This window comes from Staurois parvus, unplaced genomic scaffold (genome assembly GCF_062004578.1).
Source record: "Staurois parvus isolate SC_StPar_1 unplaced genomic scaffold, SC_StPar_1.0 ptg000105l, whole genome shotgun sequence".
Lineage (NCBI taxonomy): Eukaryota > Metazoa > Chordata > Amphibia > Anura > Ranidae > Staurois > Staurois parvus.
This window is the reverse complement of record NW_028317901.1, coordinates 5374135-5396281: the sequence shown is the minus strand read 5'-3', so window position 1 is coordinate 5396281 and position 22147 is coordinate 5374135. Positions and strand designations below refer to the sequence as shown.

The 22147-nt window shown below is 38.5% G+C and overlaps 1 protein-coding gene across 6 annotated transcripts in view; it reads right to left on the bottom strand.

The window, feature by feature from the left end:
- Positions 1-22147, bottom strand: part of TLN2 (talin 2) — a 307615-nt gene that overhangs the window by 28562 nt on the left and 256906 nt on the right. For 5 of the 6 annotated variants that reach the window (XM_089671420.1, XM_089671426.1, XM_089671424.1 and 2 more), the window contains 10 exons: positions 20402-20545; positions 19864-20025; positions 14747-14887; positions 11623-11804; positions 9635-9767; positions 7772-7873; positions 3808-3978; positions 2927-3073; positions 2460-2561; positions 1804-1923 (listed from right to left, as the gene is read on the bottom strand). In XM_089671420.1, coding sequence (XP_089527546.1) covers positions 1804-1923; positions 2460-2561; positions 2927-3073; positions 3808-3978; positions 7772-7873; positions 9635-9767; positions 11623-11804; positions 14747-14887; positions 19864-20025; positions 20402-20545 — 1404 coding nt within the window. The remainder of the gene's footprint in view (positions 1-1803; positions 1924-2459; positions 2562-2926; positions 3074-3807; positions 3979-7771; positions 7874-9634; positions 9768-11622; positions 11805-14746; positions 14888-19863; positions 20026-20401; positions 20546-22147) is intronic. The other variant, XM_089671425.1, reaches the window with a different exon arrangement.

The following is a 22147-nucleotide window of genomic DNA, read 5'->3' as shown; positions in this document are numbered from 1 at the left end:
TATCTATATATATATTAGTATACTTGCATTTATATGTTTGGTGATGGATGTGGTCTCATTATACATTGTATTATTTATATATGTATTTATTCATTCATTTATGCATATTATATTAGAATTTTTTTTTTTGAGGCGTATCTAGTCGGCTTTTCTTGTCATTGGTCCTTAACGAGTGGTTGGGGGGAGGGGTTTTTGACCTCTTTGGCATTCTTTGGTATATAAGCATGAGACAAGCAGGCATACACTTTAGCTCTGAAGAAGGGGGTACGTCTCCAAAAACACGTCAGCTTATCCCTAATTAGGGCACAGCATTGTGTGGACTGCCATTGCGGATAACATATTCTGCTTTTTATTTTACCTTTGGTTTGTGAGTATACATCTTTTTGTTTACACAATAAATATGTGGTGTACCGCGGTAATGCACGATGAGAGTGCGCCCTTGTTTGCTTTGATCAGTATCCAGATTTCCTGATCTTTGAAGGGCTGCACCTCCTCGGTTGGCATTCCGAATTTCATCTAGTTTGCATGAAGATTTGAGTGCTGGTTTCGTTTGTTTGTCTTTGGATTTATGTAATTGAGACAAACTGCATGTTTCAATGAATAAAACATATACATCAAGACTAAACTTTTACAATCCAAAACACATCTTTCAATACTAAATTTTGCAATGAACATCCTTAAGAGATAAATCTCTAAGATTTCTTCTTCAAGAGTAGCAAATATGGAGCATGTTGTGACTTCAGTAGAGTGTTGAGAATTTCAGAAATTGTGTTTTATTGCCCATATATTCAATGTAGCAGTGTACTGCATTCTGCTTTTGTGCACTGAAAGAGAAACTGAAAGGAGCAGGCAGCAAGCAATTTATGAGATTGCCTGTACCTCTGCGGTGTCTTTCTGCAGCCTATACTATTTAACCCAGGGTTTTTCAACCAGGGTGCCCTGAGGAGGGAATACAGCTTTCTCTAGATTAGCATCATGCACTGCCACAGTGTGGACTGGTCAGCTACCAGCAACAAATCAATCAATGAAGCTCTAGGGCCAGCATGCATGGTGTCATTTGCTAATTTGGCATGGTAACATACAATGCATGATGCTGATGCATGGCAGGCTGCACACAGGGCCACCCCCAACATTCAGGAGAGGACAAATTGCAGCTCTGACCAGACCTGCTCCACCACCCATCCCCTAAAATGCTGCTGAAGCTGTAAGGTAGGGCTCTGACGGCAAGAGGGATTTGATGATGGAAGGGATTGGGTGACTGGCGGGACTCCAAGGTGATGGAGAGTTTCAGGTTTAGGGGGGACTCTGATGAGTGGGGTGGGGCTTCTAATATGACGAGAGCAATCTATGACCTTGGGATCTCTTATGTAATAAATGTACTATGATAGGAAGGGGTGGACTTTGATTTGATTGAGGGACCTCCAACATGAAATTAATTTCATTAAGGAAGTTGACTGCATCGTCCCAGTCTCAGGTTTCCCACTGATAAGTGACATTTACATTTTCTACATTTTAGACCTGAGGTGTCTTGAAAGTTTGGGTACATGTGAAGGGTGACAAAAAAAAAATAAAAAAAAAAAAGTTAAAAAACACACTGATCTAACACCACTGTTGTAATACTTTGTGCAATTGTCGGTATCAAAGCAAACAAGATGTGTTTGATTGACAGGTGTTTAAAAAAAAAAAAAAAAAATTAAGAAAAGCCAACAATAAGTTACCAAAAACAATTATTTGTGGTCTACAAAATTCTTTAACATACACATTTTTCCATTACTCTGCACACTGTAAATCCCAAAATCTCACCTCTTTGGGCTCAGCTGTGGCTGCTGCCATGCGACCTTGGACAGCAAGGTTTCCATAGTCACTGGTTACTTGTGATGCAAGCCCACCAAGCTCTTCGGGGTTTGTGACAGATTTAGTCATCTGAAAACAAAACAAAGATCAATGGGAAATAGGGAACACCAATGTGATTAACAAGTGGAGAGAAATGAGACTACTTTAACCCCACTGTGACCCCACTGTGATCTATTTTCACTTACAAACTGCTTGAAGCTCATTCCTGTAGGACTTAATTCTAGCAAACCTAAATAGTGGCAACAAAATTTAAATTCTATAACGGATATCAATCAAAATGAATAACTTAATTTCCACATTTCATGTAAGAACAAGCAGTTGGCAGTTATTTAGGACTCTGCTGCAAATCAGCACCACCTTATTGTAGGATACCCCAAGCTTGAGCCAGCATCTTCTTCCTGTGTTAGATGATGGCGCTTTGCTGATGCCAGTACCCGTGTCACACACTTGTGCAAAAGACGCCTTAGAAAATTTTCATTGCAAATCGGTATTTTAGCAGCGCCAGTGGCAAGAATATGCAAATCAATACTGTACATTGCATAGAAGAAGAAACCTGCCTCTGACACTACCGAATATATTCAATCATTTGCACATTTCATACTTACCATCTCTTGTGCAGTTACTGCAATAGCTTTGGAATATTTAACACCTGTGGTTTGGTAGTCCACAAATGTTCCTGTGGGTTCTGGTGGTGTGCCCTCATCCAACTGTAAAGAAACAACAAGGCATGTTATCAAAGATCACACTGCACTAACAATTGTCTCCGTGCTGGAACATTTTACATAATATAGCTTTTTTTTTTGCAAGGAACCTGTAAATAAGCATAGGACATATCTATCCTTTCAAGTGCCTCATTATACAAGAGGCTACATAAATACAGATTACCACAATGGGTTAGGAATGTAGACTAAAGATCATTGGACTGTGGAACATATAATGCTACTAAGAATAAAAGTACTATCAGAATTAAATATGGTTCAGTTACCCTAAAGTAAATTTTCTAGGATGTCTATATAATCACCAATTTTGATTGTGTGATTCCAGTTATGTTCCCCACTGTGACAGAACTCACCTTGCTCATGGCATCTGCAATGGAATCTACCATGCCTCCTACCATGCCCACTTCACTGGCAGCCTCATTCAAGGTGATCATAAGGTCATCCACTGCCTCTTTCATTAGCTGGGCTGCCTCTGCTATTGCATCATGCGTATGCGATGCCTGCGGAAAATAGACATGTGTAAACCCTATAATAAATATCCACACACACACATACATTAAATGTGAGACTGAAGTATTATTTCAGCTTTATTCAAAAAACAAAAAAAGGATAGAATTAAGAACTGCATGCATGTATGTATATCTAGCTTTAAAAGATGTATATGCATACTGATCGTTCATATGCTAGTAATTCATTTCCCCATAATCAAAAAACAAAAATACCTCAATTTTATAAACATCTGTGATAAAACTTTTTACATTTTCTCTCTTGATTGCTTGTGATTTTTTTTTTTAGAGTACAGCCATTGCGCAGCTTCTACTTCAATTAGTGATGCCAAATGCTTGCTACGGGATCCTGCATAATTATTCATTATTCAGACTGCTTTGAAAATATTAAAAATTAAATCTGATAGGCTGCTATGAGTTACTGTATGCATTGCTCTTTTAAACTGCCTTGTTAAATATGCTTATGTATGCTTCCAAGGATACTTGCAAATGTGAATAGTCAAACCACTTTATATTCTAGCTCTTTTCATTGTATGTCCTTTATTTGCACAGACTGAAGTGATCTTGTCATTTCAATGTGTGATAAATTGGTGGACTGCTTAAGATCTCAAATTCCTTGCATGAAAAGCTACACAGCTATGCATTTTTTATGCACTAGCTGATGAGCTTGCACATAAGCACAGTGATTCACCTACTACTTCATATATTCAAACTTTAGCAAAACATACCTTTGGATTACCTCCACCTTCCTTAGCAGCGTACAGCATCTGTAATGCAGACTCTGCAAGTGTCTTGGTTTGATCCAGCACAGTCATCTGTTGTTGATGGTCAAGAATTTTGGAAACTAGACCAACAGCAGCTAGGATCAGAGGTTCAAAGTAGCGAGCAAGCTGAATGACCTGTGTAAAAAAATAATGTCCTCCAGTGAGTGAGTATCCATGCAAATAAAAGTCATATTACATTCACAGAAGAAGACAGTCCATACTTCAAATGCACTTAGGCATCTATATAACCCGTAGGGACATAAGCATTTTTTTTATTGTGAAGTGATGAGTCTACTTTTTAATGCAACACAATGAAAATGAACCAAAAAAAAAAAAAAATACTGAAAAGTTTATATTAAAAAAGGACGGACTTAAATGGGACTGGTTATGGTTAACTAAGGGTTGATAAGGACTTAAAGCTGATCTCCATGCAAAACACTACACAGTTTATCTACATATATGGGAACGGTTTTACTTGTCAAAAGCCTTTCTTTGATTCTGTCCATCCAATTCTGAGATATACTAAGCCTAGCCAGAAAGCAGTCAACCTTGTGATCTGATTTTTCTATACTTCAGTTAGGCAACAATGCTAGACCACCTTCCTCTCCCCAGCCAGTGATTGAACAGTGAAAGAGCAGCAAAAGGTTGAGGAGCTTATCTCTGTGTTATTTAATTTATTAGGAGGTACTTTTACAGCTCCATCAATTCTACGCAGCGCTTTCCATGTATATTGTACATTCATATCCATACCTGCCAAGGAGCTTACAATCCAAGGGACAATTTAGATAGGATTATATGAGAAGAAAAGGAAACAAATATGACACTTAGTATGTACTAAAATCAATTCAAAAGCTTTATTCCATATTAACATTAAAAAAAAACCTGCATCACATTAGTAGTTTTGAAAAATATAAACCCAACATGATACTTCACATGGCTTGAAGCTCACAATTCAACAATGCCAACTCGACATGTTTTGCCAAAGTCCTGGTTTCTTCATATTTATAGGTAGTTGCATGTAATTGCCACTAGAAAACAGGTGTGTCTTGATATATGAAAAACCCAGCAAACAAGCATCCACTTCTATATCCTAAGATGAGCCAAAAGAGAGAAAAAGCTATGACCCACCAATGCGGACCTCCCTACACAAAAATTGTAGAGTCCAAAACCCCCTATTGGCGAGCTTATTCACCTCAGGGAATCCAGCTATAAAAATCAGCAACAAAATACTTTTAAGGATGCAGGAGAAACCCCACCAAACAGTCAAAGAGACCATTTGCTAGCGAGGTCACAGAAAGGCTGGATGTACAGCCTTGAAAATAATCACCATTTTTGTTTTATCCAGCTGTGTTTACTCAGTGCAACTTATAACATCCAACTAAAAGACTTAACACAAACACAAAATTCCAGAAACAGAATCACTGAGTTGGAAAAAGGATCACCCCTCCCCCTCCTAAAAATGACTTGTAAACTCAATCAGGTGTAGCCAATCACCTTCTCAATGGTACACAAAGCCATCTGACTTTCAACTGTGATCAGCTATGGTCATTTTGATTTGTTAAGCATGAAAAGAGCATTTCCGTCCTTGGTAGTGCAACTGAAGCAAACAATCAAGCATGGGTGGCAAGGCAGTGTCAAAAGATCTCTGGGATAAAGTTGTGGACAGGCACATGTCAGGAGATCGGATATAAAAAAATTAAAAGGCTTTATCAATGCCTAGAAGCACAGTGAAGTCTATTATTAAGAAGTGGAAGGTATTTGGTATGACACAGACCCTCCCTAGATCAGAACATTGATCCAAACTGGATGAAAGAGCCAGGAGACTGGTCAGAGGCTAACAAGAGGCCTGCAGCAACTGTGAAGCAGTTACAGGAATTTATGACAGAGTGGTCATTGTGTGCATGTGACAACAATATCACAAATTATCCACAAATGTGGCTTGTATGGGAGGGTTGCAAGAAAAAGCCACTCCTCAAGAAACGCCACATGCAGTCATGACTGAGCTTTGCCAAAATGCACCTTGAAGATTCTGGGGCCACATGGAAAAAGGTGTTATGGTCAGATGAGAATAAAATTTAATTATTTGGTTTCAAAACTAAATGATGTCTGGCGGAAATACCATACAGCTCACCATCCAAATCACACCATTCCTACAATAAAGCATGGGGGTGGTAATATCCTGTTATGGGGGTGTTTCTCTGCAGCAGGGAATGAAGCACGCTGGGATAAAAGGAAAAATGGATAGGGCGAAATACTATCAAATTCTTGATGAAGATCTGCTGCTCTCTGCCAGAAAGTTGTCAATGGGAACAAGGTTTGCCTTCCAACATGACAATGACCCAAAGCACACAGCAAAAAACCCCACAGTGGTTGAAGGAGAAAAAGGTGAATGCCCTTGCATGGACTAGTCAGAGCCCTTACCTAACCCCCATTGAAAATCTGTGGAATAAGTTGAAGACCGCAGTCCACAAACAGTCATCAAATTGAACTGAACTTGAGCAGTTCTGCAAAGAAAGGTGGGCAAATATTGGAAAGTCTAGATGTGCAAAGATAGTATAGACATGTCCCAACAGACTAAAGGCTGTAATTAAAGGAAAAGGTGGTTCAACAAAATATTGACACAAGGGGGTGATCCTTTTTCCAACTCAGTGATTTTGCAAAATAACAAAATGTGATTATTTTAAAGGGGTGCGATTCTTTTCTATATCCATTCTAACTGCACTAAACCTAAAACATACAAAACCTAGTCTAAATACGGTGTGACAAGAATATCAAGAAAACAAACAATTACCAATAATGCCTGCAAACACAGTTTGCAGAAAAAGCTCACATAGAAGGCACTGCAGCAGCTTCCAAGAGTGAGATCTATCTGTTAGAGCAACACCCAGGTCTTACTGACATTATCAGACTGGCTGCAATAGCGTTACAACCAAAGCCCTTAGAAAGGCAAGAACAGGACATTTCATTTAAAAAAAAAACAAAAAACATAACAAAAAACAGTTGTGTACACACTATAAAAAAGCCTTTTCATAGGTCAGTCCAATGAAGCATACAGAAAATCCTAAACTTTTAAAGTGTTAAACAGTCATCTACAGGATGACTGGACACTAGCATACAAAAAAAATTGTAGGCCAACCCATGGGTATAACCCCTCCCAAAATCAACCTCAGTTGATTCTAGAAAAGTAGTATCAAGGGCATGATCACAAACACAGTGTAGAATCTGTGTATTTTATGGTGGGAACAAAAATCCTGCTTTCTTTCTTGGCCGCTGAGGGATACAGGAAGTTTTGAAACTTCAAGATATAAAAAAAAGTCCAACAAAGAGGTAGGTAATACAACAAACCACCGCTAATAGGCCCAAAGTAAGCAACTGAGGACTGCCTGAAAGACCTTTTGTCCAAAGCTGGCATTAAATTAGCAGAATAGTCCACCTGGTAAAATATGTGAACAGAAGACCAGGTGGTAGCTTTGAGCATATAGGAGACAGATCTTGATAGAAGTGTCAGATGAAGGAAGTAAATAAACAGTGAAATAGTAGTAAGAAATTCTTCTCCAAGAGGAGAAGACGTCCATTACCGAAGGACACCAGCAAAAACCTGGAGCCTCACAGAGAGGGCAGGATTATATGTGGACACTAGTGGGCAGACCCAGCAAAGCTTTTTCCAGTGTCCAATAAACTGAAGGTAGCAGCATACATCTCACGGACTAAGAATCATCTCATGTGTCTTGTAAAATATGGCAAAGCGAATTCAGCATTTGCTGAATTCATAATTTTCAAGAAAAGTAGAATTCCTGGCTTTCTCCTGAAGAGCTTTTACAACTCATAGTATTTCCTAGTTTTAACTGGACTGCATGGTGTAACTCCAGACGTGCACACTTTACTTACAATGCTTTAATACACTAGTAAATGCCACTAATATATATACCTTGTGCCCGAGCTGAGCAGCTTCTCCTCTTGCAGCTGTGGTAATAGGATCCACAAGGTGACCAATCTCTTGAACCACAGATGTTAGTTGTTCTTGAAGCGCCTAAATAATTATCATAAAAGTCAGAGCAAATGCTAAAACAATGCAATTTTACTTAATGAAGGGCAACCAAGCACATGAAAGTAAAACCTACAATTTATGGTAATGACTATCGATAACACTTTTTAAATTCATGACTAAAATATACTAATCACAGAACATTTCAAGTCATGCAAAATAACTGCTAAATTACATCTTAAAATGTACAGAAAAATGTAAACTCTGGGCAAAAAAGTGTGTGATCATCTATTTTCATAAAGCAGTAAAAAAAAAATATTAAGGCTTGTGTGAAAGAACAAATGTGTGTGCTTCCATTTAGTTGTACCTAATGCCCTTACTGCATTAGAATAGACCTGAGCCCTATGGATAGAATGCATTTACTGCTGTCCAACTCTGATCCGGAGATGTACAAACAAAAAAAGTGCAGGGTGGTTGCTAACAAAGTGTAGCTGAAAACGAGATGTAATTTAGACAAACTACTAATTATAAGCTTTACAATACAGGATATTGGATATGTTACCTGATAAGTCCATCTTTCTGAGGGAAGAAGTGGCTGAGAGTTAACTTGGGTATATTTGGGAAGGTTTTCTTTCATTCAGCCAGTGGGTTGAATTGAAAAAAAAAAAAAGCCCACAGATTCCCAGCCTCCACACAAACTATGTAGATGCAGGGATCTCCCCTGCTGTGCTATTCTATTCCCCCACCTAGTCCCATCAGAATACACCGATCAATGCTGCAACCATTGGCTGACGGAAACTGGTCATTTCTGCTGAACCGGTCGATTTTCAGTCTGTGTATACCAGCCTTTACACTCCCACAGCACAAACTACAACTAGACAAAAAAGGGAGATCTCCTTCTGATGAACTACAGCCAGACAAAGATGGAAGTACAGAGGATCCTCAGTCCAACGCTTTAGCCAAGGGACACTCAGTGTTGATGTGGGAATCCCTCCACAGTGCCATTGTGTTCTTCTGGCAGGGAGCCTTCCCGCTGGCAGAACACAATGATTACCGCTAGTGGCTTTAGCCACCGGGAGTAAGTGCGTGAAAAAAATCTGACAGGCTGGTAGTATTGAAGACGATTGATGGATCAACTTCAGTACAACTAGCCCACCCATATATGGATTGAATCTTAGCTGGTTCCTGCTCAACCGGCCCAGATTCGATCCATGGCCGGGTTTACCTCCCTACCTTTTAATTGATCCCGTCTTCCCATACCCTTCTCCCCTTTATTTTGCTTCTATTCCCCTATTACTTTTCAGACGTCCTTTCTCTACTCTTTCCTTGGGTTCCTACATAAATCTCTGACCTCTACTTACCCTTCTGCTATTCAGGAAATGGAAAGTGTGAGATGGAGCAGCGGTCACTAATATGTTTATTTAAATACCCTGAGAATAATCCACGACTATACATTCTGATTATGTATACTGTGTATATACTGAAGGAATTTTTTATCTGTATTTGGATCAGTGTCTTAAAGAATTTAAGAAAAAAAAATCCAGCCTCATGGCCAGTGCACATGAAACTAAAAATCTAACATATATTACATTTCTATTATGTGAACTATCTTCCTATAGTCAAAATCAGATTACCTGCCTGTAATTACATTTGAATACAATTATAACATTTTTGTTTATTATATAAATACATCACCGTTAAATATCCTAATGAACTTGGTAATATCTGAAAACTACTATCAGTTTCATCTGGAAGTGTTAAAAAAAAAAAAAAAAAAAAAAAAAAGAATTCTGCGAGGACACCTACCTCTAGTGATATATCATCTCTCATAGCCAGATTTTGGCTGACACTAGCAAGAGATGCCTGTTCAATATCACGAATACATCGGTTGATGCTATCAATAGACTGGTCACATTCTCTCTGTCCTGGTGCTTTGTCCCTACATTGAGAAGAATCAAAGTGAAATACCAGTGTGATTATATTGTTTTGTTGAGCTGTCATGATAAGCCATTAAACTATCCCAGCTTTACATCAACAGACAACTAAAGATTTATTTTTCCTGTTGCAATAACGTGTGACTGATTCAAAAAGGAGCATTGATAGAGAGATGTAATATTACCATCTTTCGTTCTTAAAAAAAGCTACTTCCACAACATTTCTGACAATAATGACTAAACCCATGAAACAGCCATTACACAAAATATTCTTAAAATTGTTTACTTAATTGCTTTTCAAAAACCTTCATGGATAAACATTTAAATGATTGAATACATTTTCAGAAGATTTTTAAAATAAATGTTAGCAGAGTGGGGGGAGATTTTCCAACACAAGGCCAATTCAATACAATAATTGAAAACAACCACCATCATCTTGGTGCATGCGTAGATATATCAATGTTGGTATAGAGGTGTGGGTATTAAATATATCATTTTCACTCTTAATAGTTTTTTTCATGCAGTGCTTAAAATTATTGTATAAAGCTGTCCTGTATGGCAATATTCATTACAGAAAAAACACACATTATCATTTTAAGCATGTACTACCAAAAACTGTTGAACCTTTAGCCTACATTCACAAAGGTTTCTAAATTTCTGACTTTAGCTGCATTTAAAAGACTTTTCTAAAAGCAGCTGGACTCGCACAATGCAAAGCAATCATATTATTCACACAATTAGCAACATTTAGTTGACTGCAATTTATGTTTAGAAAAAGGAGAGTGAGTGTTGCATTCAGGGTCAACTTTTCGTTCCTATCTGAAGCCAAGTATGCATTGCATTAAGCAGCAGATAATGACACACTTTCCCCTTTATTCCTGAAATGTTGGTATTCACCGTCATGTTGGTTTTCATTCATGCTCATATTGGTATTCCTTCTTTGCAGACGTGGTCTAACCACAGTTTGTAAGCTGTCAAATGTGGACACTGACATTCTAGTAAAGTTGTAAAATTTGTCAGGATAGGTTCTGATTTCCTCATACATCAAGACAAAATATCCCCTAGTATGTTAGGGAATGTACACGTTTGCCTCTCTCTCTGCCTCAGGGCTACTTCATACCAGAACACATGAGGGAAAGGCACATTCTGTACGTATTTCTGGCCCAGCAGGTGACTGCACTGCCCATGCGATCTGCATGTGCATGCCAATGTATTAACGGCATGATCCAGTGTGATCTGCAGCCCTTTAAATAAAGTGGCTTTCATACTGTACCCAGCAGAGAACGCATGCCACCATCCCATGCAAACCCGATGTTAACCAGCCCTCTATCTTCTTCTCCTCTCAAACAGGCACAGAATGGCAACCACCAGCTTTGCTCTGTACTCCATTTCAATTGCACAGCTCATCTCCTTGACCAGAAAGCTACCTACAAAGAGAAAAAGGAGGTGCCTGGGATAGAACATTCCCCCCACAAGAATGCTGTATTGGGAAAAAACTGCTGAAAATGCAGATGTATCTAAATGCCGGTAAACTAATTTTCAAGTGCAAATTACTGGCATTTTATTGCTGTCAGATACAAACATCCATGTGAATGTAACATTATATTTCGGAGAAAGGCAACTCCTCAAAGTAATTATGAAAAAAACTGACTGCACCGTTCTTTGCTGGGGAAAAAAAAACATGGATAATTACCAACAGCAGAATGAACATGACAAGAACTGCTAATTTGGAGTCATTTATACACTGTCGCAAAGTGGGCCATTGTGGTGAATTTCGTAGGACAATTTACTAGTCCTCTGCAGGACCATTGCTACAAACAACTACTATTCTTTTGGCTGTTTTCTATGTCTTTTCCATACCTGATGGATGTAATCAAGCTCTTGATGGAGTCAGATACTACACGAGAGTGACCAGCCAGGCTTGACCATGTTGGTGGATCTTTTGGATTGATTGCTAAAGAGCGTGCTGTCTTTATAAGTGATGAGGAGCTCTCCAGCATGGTAACAGCAGATACTAAAATAGGTTCCTGAGCATTCGACCCCTGGAAGTAACAATATTACAAAAGAATTAAATAGTATAGTTATATCAGTGAGGAGAATGTATATTTGGATCCATCAATTTTTGACACTAATCACTCTGTCTGTAATGTTGCGTTCACTTTAGTCAAAGGGCAAGGATTTATCAGAGAAAGGCACAAATAAAATATTTCAATTGCTATAGGTCATTGCAAAGGAAATAGATACTCTGTATGCCTAAAGTGGTTGTAAAGGTATATTTTTTAATGAAAACATGTTATACTTACCTGCTCGGTGCAATGGATTGCACAGTGCAGCCCAGAACCTCCTCTTCTGGAGTCTCCCACTGGCACTCTCCACTCCTCTTATCTGAGTGCCCCCACAGCAGGCTGCTTGCTATGGAAGCATTCATGTGGCCTTGCTCCCAAGTCTACAAATGCCCACACTGTGCTGCTCGGCTTTGCCGCCACCTCACAGGATTTGATTGACAGCAGTAGAAGCCAATGACTTCTGCTGCTGTCAAAGAGAGGGAGAGAAGACAAGCACTGCTGCAGACAGGGACAACGCTGGATTGAATAAGGAGCCAGGTAAGCATCTATGTATCCTACATTGTACAGGCAGCTGGATCCTGTAGAAATCTTCACTGCAGAGATACCTGTCCTCTTCCTGTCTGAACTTCTGGAGCTGTAATGGTTAATAACTTCAGGTCTCTGAGCTGAATTTGATAGAAAATGCTCCAGACACATACCTGCCCCTTCCTCCCTCCCTCCTCCATTGAGAAAAGTTCTTTCATTGCTTTCACTGCAAGTAACACTATCTGTGAATGGAGCGAGAGAATTTTGTCATTCATTCAACTCCCCCAATCAGGTATTGTGTTACAGGCTGGGGATGAGCGAAAGAGGGAGAAGGGATTGGGTAAGAGCCTTTTCATTTAAATCCTATCCAAAAAACTATAGCTATTAACCATTGCATTGCTGGACAACTGACATCTGGGACTCCAAGGGCATGTCTGCACACCATGCATTAACTTTGCCCAGCTCAGAAACACATAGGGTGGAGTTGACGAGAAAAGGTCATCACACATGTTGTTAACATCTAAATAGTTTTTGTTTATTTTACTAAATGTTTTGTGCTATGTAGAGCATCTGGCTCTTTTTTATGTCTCCTTATGTGATTCTATGAATTGCGAGACCAGGTTGCCTAGTGGGGGGAGGCTGCAAGATCTTGGGTTCATCTGATTTGCTGGATGTTACATCAACACAAGTGTTTTCGGACTTCTCTGATTCAGGGGGCTTTGTGGTCATGCTTCTTGTGTGACATAAGGTGGAGGAGTGGTGTGGATCACATTCAAATGAATTCCTTTAATCTTTGCACATTGTTTTTTGAACTGAGATTATCCATTTGAGACTTTTTTCCACTATTGTACGGTGAATGGACTTGTTTTGTTACTTTTGTGATACTATTGTATACAATATTGATTTATCTTCACTTTTACAACAGTGTTACGATAATGTTTTGATTAGTGCAGCACTGTTTTTTCTATAGAGGAATGCCTTGAAAAACAGGTATAGAGGAAAGGGCTTTGCAACTGTAGGAGCTCTTAAACCAAGGCTGGAGACAGAAGGCTGACCCTTTAGATATAGAGTAGCAAGTACCACATCAACAGAGGCCAAAATTGTCTCTTGCATTTTTGAGGTAATGGCAGAAGACAGCACTTTCCCCAAAACAATCTTGTGGTGATGCTTCTGCATTTACTGATTATGAAGAAGTTTTAAAGGCATAAAGATATGTAAACAAATTGGGTAGTTCCCATTGCTCAACCTAATTGGCCTACTCACAGAGCAGGTTGTCAGAGACAGGGCTCGTTCTAAGACAAGCCAATGGCTCTTGACCTGAAAAGTGCTCCACTGCTAACTTTTTACCAGAACAGGGTCTGGCAAGCACCCTACGCAGAAACCCAGTGCAAGTCAATGGGTCAATTCAAGCCTGCAATGTTCAACCCAGCATGGTGCAGTCCAAGCACTCTAAAAGCCAAGCTTTGAACAGGCTGCACCAGATAATTGCAGTCGTAGAAAGCAGCTCTAGCAGCAACAATGCTTGCAAAAAACAGGTTAGTTTTTTTTGCAGCACAGCTAAAGAAAAGCCATCCATCCACCTAAGAAACTGATCAAAAATTCAGGCATGCTAGTAGTAGGAGAGATTATCCTGGTTGACCTACAGTTTTCTTTGTTTTTTTGGGTTTTTTTTTTTAGTCCAATCCTCTTGTAGGCAGGTGGCAGTATAATCTGAAGATTAGGACTGTGTCTCTCAGTGGATGAAAAAAAATACAATTTCCTTTTTGGGTTTAGATACACTTTAATATTCTCTTCTTAGTTATCATTTGCTGCTGTTGGTCCTCAAGCCGTACTCCATGGAATGATTGGTTTCTATACACTGCACTGATGGGTAACAAGCCTGAAACAGCTCTATGCAGTTCGGAATAAACGGTCCTATAAAATTAGGCTTTACGTGGAATATACAAAAGCTGTTCTCAAAGCCACTGGTGCTGAAGGAATGATCTGCATGGCTCAGCCTAGTGTCCATAAATGACGAATATTAAACTTATTTCGGGATATGAAAGGACGTTAGATTTGTAAATACCTTCAGTTCTATAAGGGCTCTATTATGCCAAGCACTAAGACATAGGAATAAAGAGAAAGGGATTCATTTGAGTGCTGCTCTCGTAAGCAAAAGCCAAGGCATTTAGTTTTGTCATCTCACTGAAGGCAGCATCAAGTTTAGACTGGCTTATCCTTCCCTTCAGCAAAGGCCAAGTAACCAGATAAAAAAAATCCAGAACCTGAATAAGCTGTAAAGTTGAATGTGTGAGTAAAACAAACAGAAGTATGACAGACACCATACTGTTATAAAGAACTGAAATACACTTACAGATCTATAAGACCACTGACAATATCAAGTAGCTCCTCACCTCTGCACTGATCTGAGCAGGAATACTAGCAAATTCAGGGTTTGATGCAAAAGCAGTCAGGTTCTCCACAGCTGAAATGAGAGGGGCAGTGGCTGTGCTGCATTTCTCACGATTCTCATCTGAAAAATCTCCATCTAAGGTCTGTGAGGAGAGATTGGGGAAAAAAAAAAATACCAAGTGAATAATATGAATTAATTTATACGATGATGAACCTACCCTGACACTTACTGTAAATCCTTAAAAAAAAAACCCCGCAAATCGCAATGCGTCCACTCATTAATGTCTTTAAATGTGGACTGTTATATAAGCTATGTACAAAACAGTCAGTTAATGCTGAGCCAGCCAAAGAGAGCTATGAGTTTGTGTTAAAATAATGCAGCAAATTGCTAGAAAGAGCAGAACATTAAAAGCTGCCAGATTAGTGAGATGACAGAAAGAAGTCCTGAGACTTTCACAGATATGCTATAACTGTAGCCTAATAGAAACCCCATGTAAAATCTTCATTACTACTTCATATAAGTGTCACTTTTAAATGAATTTTAATATGAATTCTACCTTCATTACATAAATATTTAGTCATCCATCCAGTCCCACAGAGAGACAATGCTATTTCAGCTGCAGTGATTTCAAGGCAGTGTTTTCACCTGAGAAGCTACAAGGATACACACAAGAAGGAGGTGGCTAACTGGAGTTGTCACTGTTAATAATCCTCCTCCTCTTCTTTGCCCATCAGTGCAGGACTGGAATGCAATGGGATACCCTGTGTCTGGAGAAGTGATGCAGGGTACTCGTTTAGATCTTTCCTTCAACAGGGTGAAGACCCAGGAAGGGCAAATAAAAGGATTTCTTCAATTGAAGGGAAATTAAAAGTCAGTAAAAAAAAAAAAAAAAAAAAAAAAAAAATAATTTATAGTTTATATATACAGTTAGGTCCATATATATTTTGGCAAAGGCACAATTTTAGTTTTTTCAGGTATTTATCAAAACATATTCAAGCTATAGTTATATAATGGATATAACTATATATATATATATATATATATATATATATATATATATATATATATATATATATATATATATATATATATATATATATATATATATATATATATATATATAATGGATGGCTACGCTTAAGAGCTGTAATTCCTAAACCCTTCCTCCAATTTGGATGTACATACCCTCAAATTTCAGCCCATATCCATTATATAACTATAGCTAGAATAGGTTTTGGTAAATACCTGAAAAAAACAAAAATTGTGTAAAATATGTATGAACCTAACTCTGTGTGTATATCTATTATCTATAATCTCTCTCTCTCTCTCTATATATATATTTATTATATTATGTGTTTGTGCAATACAGCACCACTTGTTCTGCACTCAAATGCATCTTGCCAACTGGTGTGAATTGCAGTGCAATGTATGTGGCCAGAAATGATGCCACGTACCAAATAAGTGGGGCTGCATTGTCACAACACATAACAATGCATGTGTGCTAAAGCAAATAGTCCAAAAGGCCTTAAAACCCCTATTCCCTCAGGGTATTCTCAGGCCAGAAATCTAGAATTACAAATAGCAGAGGCAGCACCACCTGCTGGTCAACTATGCAATTAGGTGCAATCATAAAAAAAAAGAATACATAATTAAATACTTAAAAGGTCAAAGTAAAGGTGTATAGAATCCTCAATCAAATGTCCTTCAGTGCAAAAAGTGCTCCATAATGTTAAAACTGCACCCACAATTAGTGTGAATTGCAGTCAGAGTGAAGAGACATCCCAGTGTGGAAAAGGAGACATCTGTGAAATCCTCCACCACTATGCACTCACCAGAACTAAAATAAACCAGGCTTGTAGCAGAAAATCCTCCAAGGTAAGTATTTCTCCTTACCTTGGTGGATTTTCTAATACAAGATGTCTCCTTTTCCACATTGGGATGTCACTTCACTCTGTGACTGCGATTGTGGGTGCAGTTTTAACATTATGGAGCACTTTTTGAACTGAAGGATGTTTGATTGAGGACTCTATACACCTTTACTTTGACCTTTAAAGTGTTGTTTAATTATTAAATTTTTTTATGATTGCACATTTATATTGTTTTTGTTGTAATAACACACAGTGGTTGCAAAGTATATCAGATTGCATATGAATTGTATGATTGTCAGTCACAGTGCAGCACTTTCATTTTCTTTATTGTGTTATGGAGTGGGTTCACCATTTGTGCTAACTGCTTTTTATGTTTTTTTTCTCTTAGCGCTCACTTGATTTTGTTTTTTCTATGTAATTTGGTACAACCTAAAAACATTTATCCCAACAGGAAATTTGGCGGGTATCTATAAAAAGAATTAGCGAACGGTCGTCCATCTGTATTTCATGACATTTTTTTCCCCAAAGAGGATTCACCCTATGATGCAGATAGGTGAATCTTGTTTAAACTTAAATGTGACAGGCGATTCTTGCTAACCTATTTTAAAGATGATTTGTCCTATTCACAGTCACATTTTAAAGGGGGATTTAACCATAGTTTTTTTAAATGATAGGTGAATTTTCTAACAAGATTCACCTATCAGTAGCCGCATATAGAGATTTCAACAACTAACAAGACTAGCCTGTCACAATGAAATTCAAACAAAATGTACCTGTCTGCTACATTACACATGAATCCACATGAAACACGGATACCACCAAACACAGGCAGATGAACATCCAAAAATCATTCACTGTGTGAAAATCCTTTATAAATAGACCACTTCAGTTCTCCAAACACCTCGAGCAGTGGTAGGATGGATGTCCTGCCAAAGTTTTTTTGGAGATGGAAACATCTCCATATACAATTTGCTTTCAGAAAAACTGAGCAGTATGCTATATACTTTTCTGATGATGGTTTACTAAAATATGTAATTCATGAAAAAAAGTGTTAACATGTTGTAGCTACTAAAATAAAGACAAAAATAGAAAAAAAATTACAGTATGAGAAAAAAATATGATACAAGCTTGATGTTCACTGTGTAATTAGGAGATAATAGTGAAAACCAGGAAAAAAAAATCCTAAAACCTTGGTCACACTGGATGTGAATTAGCATGTGGCTTGCAAATCGCAGCCTATTGTCCGCAATTAGAGCGGTCATATTGGTGGGGTTCCAACTTGTTCGAGCCGTGCGGATTTTTTAAAGTAGTACATGCACTACGTTTTGTGCGATTTGCATAGACATCTGTATCAGATGTCTTGCAAATCGCACCTGAAATCAGCAAGTCATTCGACTTTGAAATTGTGCGACTTCACTGTAAGTAGCACGATTTTAAAGTATGGTTTGATGTTAACGGGGTGTAAAACTTGGGTGATATTCATGGCTACAGGATTTAGATTTGAAAAAGGCACCAAGAAAATGGTTGATTCAGTCAAGGTAAAATGGATATTAAGTCTTATTAATATTACATTTTCCTATCTATACCATACCTATAATTACCATTAGGGACCTATATTCCCCTTAAGGCAGACCCTCAACCATTAAAATCCTCCCCCCTCCCTTTTCCACTATTGGAGAATATTTCCTAAAAAAATATTTTAAGGTTTCTAACCTTTTTATTGCTGTGCAATAAAGAGGATACATGCATGGCACAGGAGGTGTTGCAGGTTTCTGGGACCCCGCATTGAGCTGTGGAGCATCTATATAGGCATGAGGGAGTATCAGGTACCAGCAATGTGTGCCCTGTTGGGGGTTCCTGAGCAGTACAAGGATGCGTGTCTACTGTCAAAAAGCATGTTGAAGGATCCTTGCTAGCTTCAGGCTGCTTTTCTGCACATGGAATTAAAGGTTTGGTCAGAACTAATGGTCTCACCAACACTGTAAAGCACAGACGAATACATATTCGTTATTTCATTTCCTCATAGAGGTGTCTGATCGCTCCAAAATTCATTCTGCAGCAGGACAATGACGGCTAGCATATACCCGAACATACAACTACATCTTTACATACCCCTTTCTCTTCAATATCAGGATAAAATACATTTACAGAAATAAAGGGAATTGCAAAATGAATAATTAAAGAATGGCAATTTCATAGACAAAGCAGCATAAGAACATAATGCAACAAGAACAAGAGTAAACCACTGAATATATTACAGAACAAAGCTTAAAGCGTATGTTAAGGCAAAACCACAGACTAAAAACAAAAACAAAAAAAAAAAACCACACAAACAGAAAAACCCTCTGCAATGCATGAACATTCCCTGCATTTTATCCCTTTAAAGATCCTGCAAACGCAAATACCTGTAGATCTGCCAGAAATGCACTTGGCTCTTGATTTTCTGGCTGACATCACACAGCTTTTTTGTGGACTAAGTGATGTCAGCCCTGCCTAGTGTCCTTTGCTAAACTACTTAATCACTTCCGCTCTCAGAACTCTACAATCTAAATCACTAATCATTCTGAAGTCCAAAATAAGAACTAGGAGGGCAAAACAGTATGTGCCAACACAGGCAGACAGCACCAGACAGTTCTGAAAAGATCAACAGGTACTTTTTGCGCTTTTATAGCAAAATGCTTTAAGTTGAACATTTACGAGACTAAAAGGGAGCAAATAGAAAATGTGCTTTACTTTTTTCATACACAAAGTACTATGAGAAAGAGAAGATGGTAAAATGTTACAAGACAAAATATGTAGTGAGAGAGATATAGGGGCTGGCACTGCTGACCTAGGATTCCCTGTTGCCTGACTGTAACATACAGACTTGAAATAAGCATCCAGACTGGAAAGAATGAACTCAGAACTTCTTATCTGCATACATATTCAAGGTCAGGGATTCAAAAACACAAAAGCCACTGGATCTGCATGACAGCCAGGTTAAATAGTATTTAAAAGAGGTCGGCATTGGCAGCCATCAATGTTCTTTCCTTATAGATTTCCTATAATAGGTTTTAGCACCGACGTATGCTAAGCATATAGATCATTTCATTATTTCACTAATTTATAGAGGCTCTGTTCTTAAAAGAAGTTTAGAAATATGGTTTAATAAAATGTAACAATTGAGGTATACTTTATGAATAGCTGAGCTACAGTTTTACAGTCCTAACAGACGTATAAAAGTGTAATTAAACAAAATCAGTGGAATTACCTTGATAGTTTTCACTAAGTTGGCAGTACTGTTCGCCACCTCTTTGGCTGACTGGACAAAGTGCCTCTTAGCCACAGGATTGGCTGTTTTGGAAGATGCAATGCGGCAGGCATTGCACAGCGCGGATGTGTGTTTGGCAACTATTGTGGCAGCTGACAGAACCTACAGAACAAGCAGACAAATATAGACAGAGCCAACAACAAACAAGACCTCAACATCCTGTGTTGCATTTACAAACATTTCTTGCAAAATAGACATGCAAATTTACATACATACAAACAGCAAACAAAAGTAAACGTGTTTTGTCTGAAAAAGCCATAGATTAAACAGACTTTAAAGACATAATACAAAATTGTAAAAAACAGGCTTACATAATAAAACACAATGGGTTACCATACTTTTCTCATTATACTTTAGCTAATTAAAACATAATGGTTTATGCTGAATCAGAGCAAGTTGCAAGAACTTACACTGATTTCCTCAATAAAAGGAAAACAAATACCTTGTTTGCATCAATGAATGTCCAAATGACACTTACCTGAGATGGACTGCTGGCTGGATCCACTAGGTTCTGGCATGCCATTTGGATGGCTTGATTGGCTCTGGCAAATTGAATGGGATCAACAAGCCCCTGCTGACCAGCTTGGCTATTGGGGTCAGAAATGCCCACGAGGTAGGCCGCCTAAAGGATGGCATACAAGAAGTCAATTTCTGGTTCCTATTTTACAAAATCCAATTGTCTTTAAAGCGGAACTAAACTGTACCTAAGCACCACATACCTAAAATGTTATTAAATACATTTTAATTCAAAGCAAACTTGCCCCATCATTCATATCTCCATGCTTTATTTTGCTGCAAAATCACTTTGAAAAGCACCCCCTTAGCATTCCTGGCTACAGCCATCCAGGACTTCCTGGCAAGCAGGCAAGTAGGGTGTGCTTAGCTGAGAAAGCCCCTCCTCCCCTTCTTCAGCTGAAAGAAAAACAAATGCTATGAAGACTTTTAAACCATATAGGAAGTAATTGAAGAAATGTAAAAAAAAAAAAATTTAAAGAAATTTGATATACTTCCCTATCTATTTACTAATGCTAGTAGCAAAAGGATTAAAATTAGTTAACGGTGACTGAGAGAGTTTAGTTCTGCTTTAACATAATGTAAACCACACAAACTAATCACAAACATAAGGCTTCTTACAGGGAACCTGTGGTTCTGCCCATGCAGGACAAAGCAACAGGCAAACTGTAAGGCAGAACTCTTTAGAATCATACACTTAATTACTTTTGCTTGCATGCTACTCTGTTCAGTCACCAGGAGAGAAAGGAGAGCCCTGTTTATGCTTGAAGTTGTCAGAGGCATAGTTTACACAGATAGAAACAATATAAGTGCAGCGCTACAGCCCGGCGGCGTAACGTCAAGGCGTGCGAAGGGTCAGGAGGTCCGGCGGCCCACCTTTGGTACTCACTGGTCAGTGTATAGAATCTTTTTTTCAAGCTGCTTATACTGGCTACAGGCTGCAGGCATGCGTTTTGTAACTTTTAGGGTTTACGTATTGGATTTAATAAATAATTTTTAAACATACTACACTATGAGTATTTTTACTCCTTATATCTGGCACTGAGTTCCCATACCTCAGCCCCAGCATTTTTAGGTTCTCTGCGTGGATCCAAGGAGCAGTGTGATCCGACCAGGCCAGCATCGTCTTACCACCGACGGACCATCTGGGTACTATAAAGCAGCGCCTACATGGGACCCCGGCTACATGTAACCTGTACATGCGTATTATAATTGCGCTTCTGGTAAGCAGGCAATTTATCTATTCCTGGGATTGGATTGCACCTATACTCCCTGAGAGTCCCCCATCACTGAACTGTTTATCATCTTTGATATTCCTATATTTTATGACCGCATATAATTGTCATTTGGTTATTTGTAGCGCTGCACTTATATTGTTTCTATCCTGGTTGGAAGGGCTTGTAGTTCCTTTTTTGTGCATTTGCCGCTCACTGGAGTGCGCTCACCTTTCTTTATTTTATATAGTTTACACAGATATATGACCTTCCCAATGACAGCTAATTGTCCCAATTTTTCCCGACAACCACCTCCATACCCATGAGTACCTGTTATTAAGCTCCTGGCACTGAACAGCGTGGCAAGGAAGCAAAATAAACTTAAGCATATGCTGGTGCTGAAGTTTAATGTAGAAAATATAAACATTTTACTTTAGAGGAAAATATTGCAAATAACCAGAAGTAACATGATAAAGCATATGTACAATGCAGCTCAG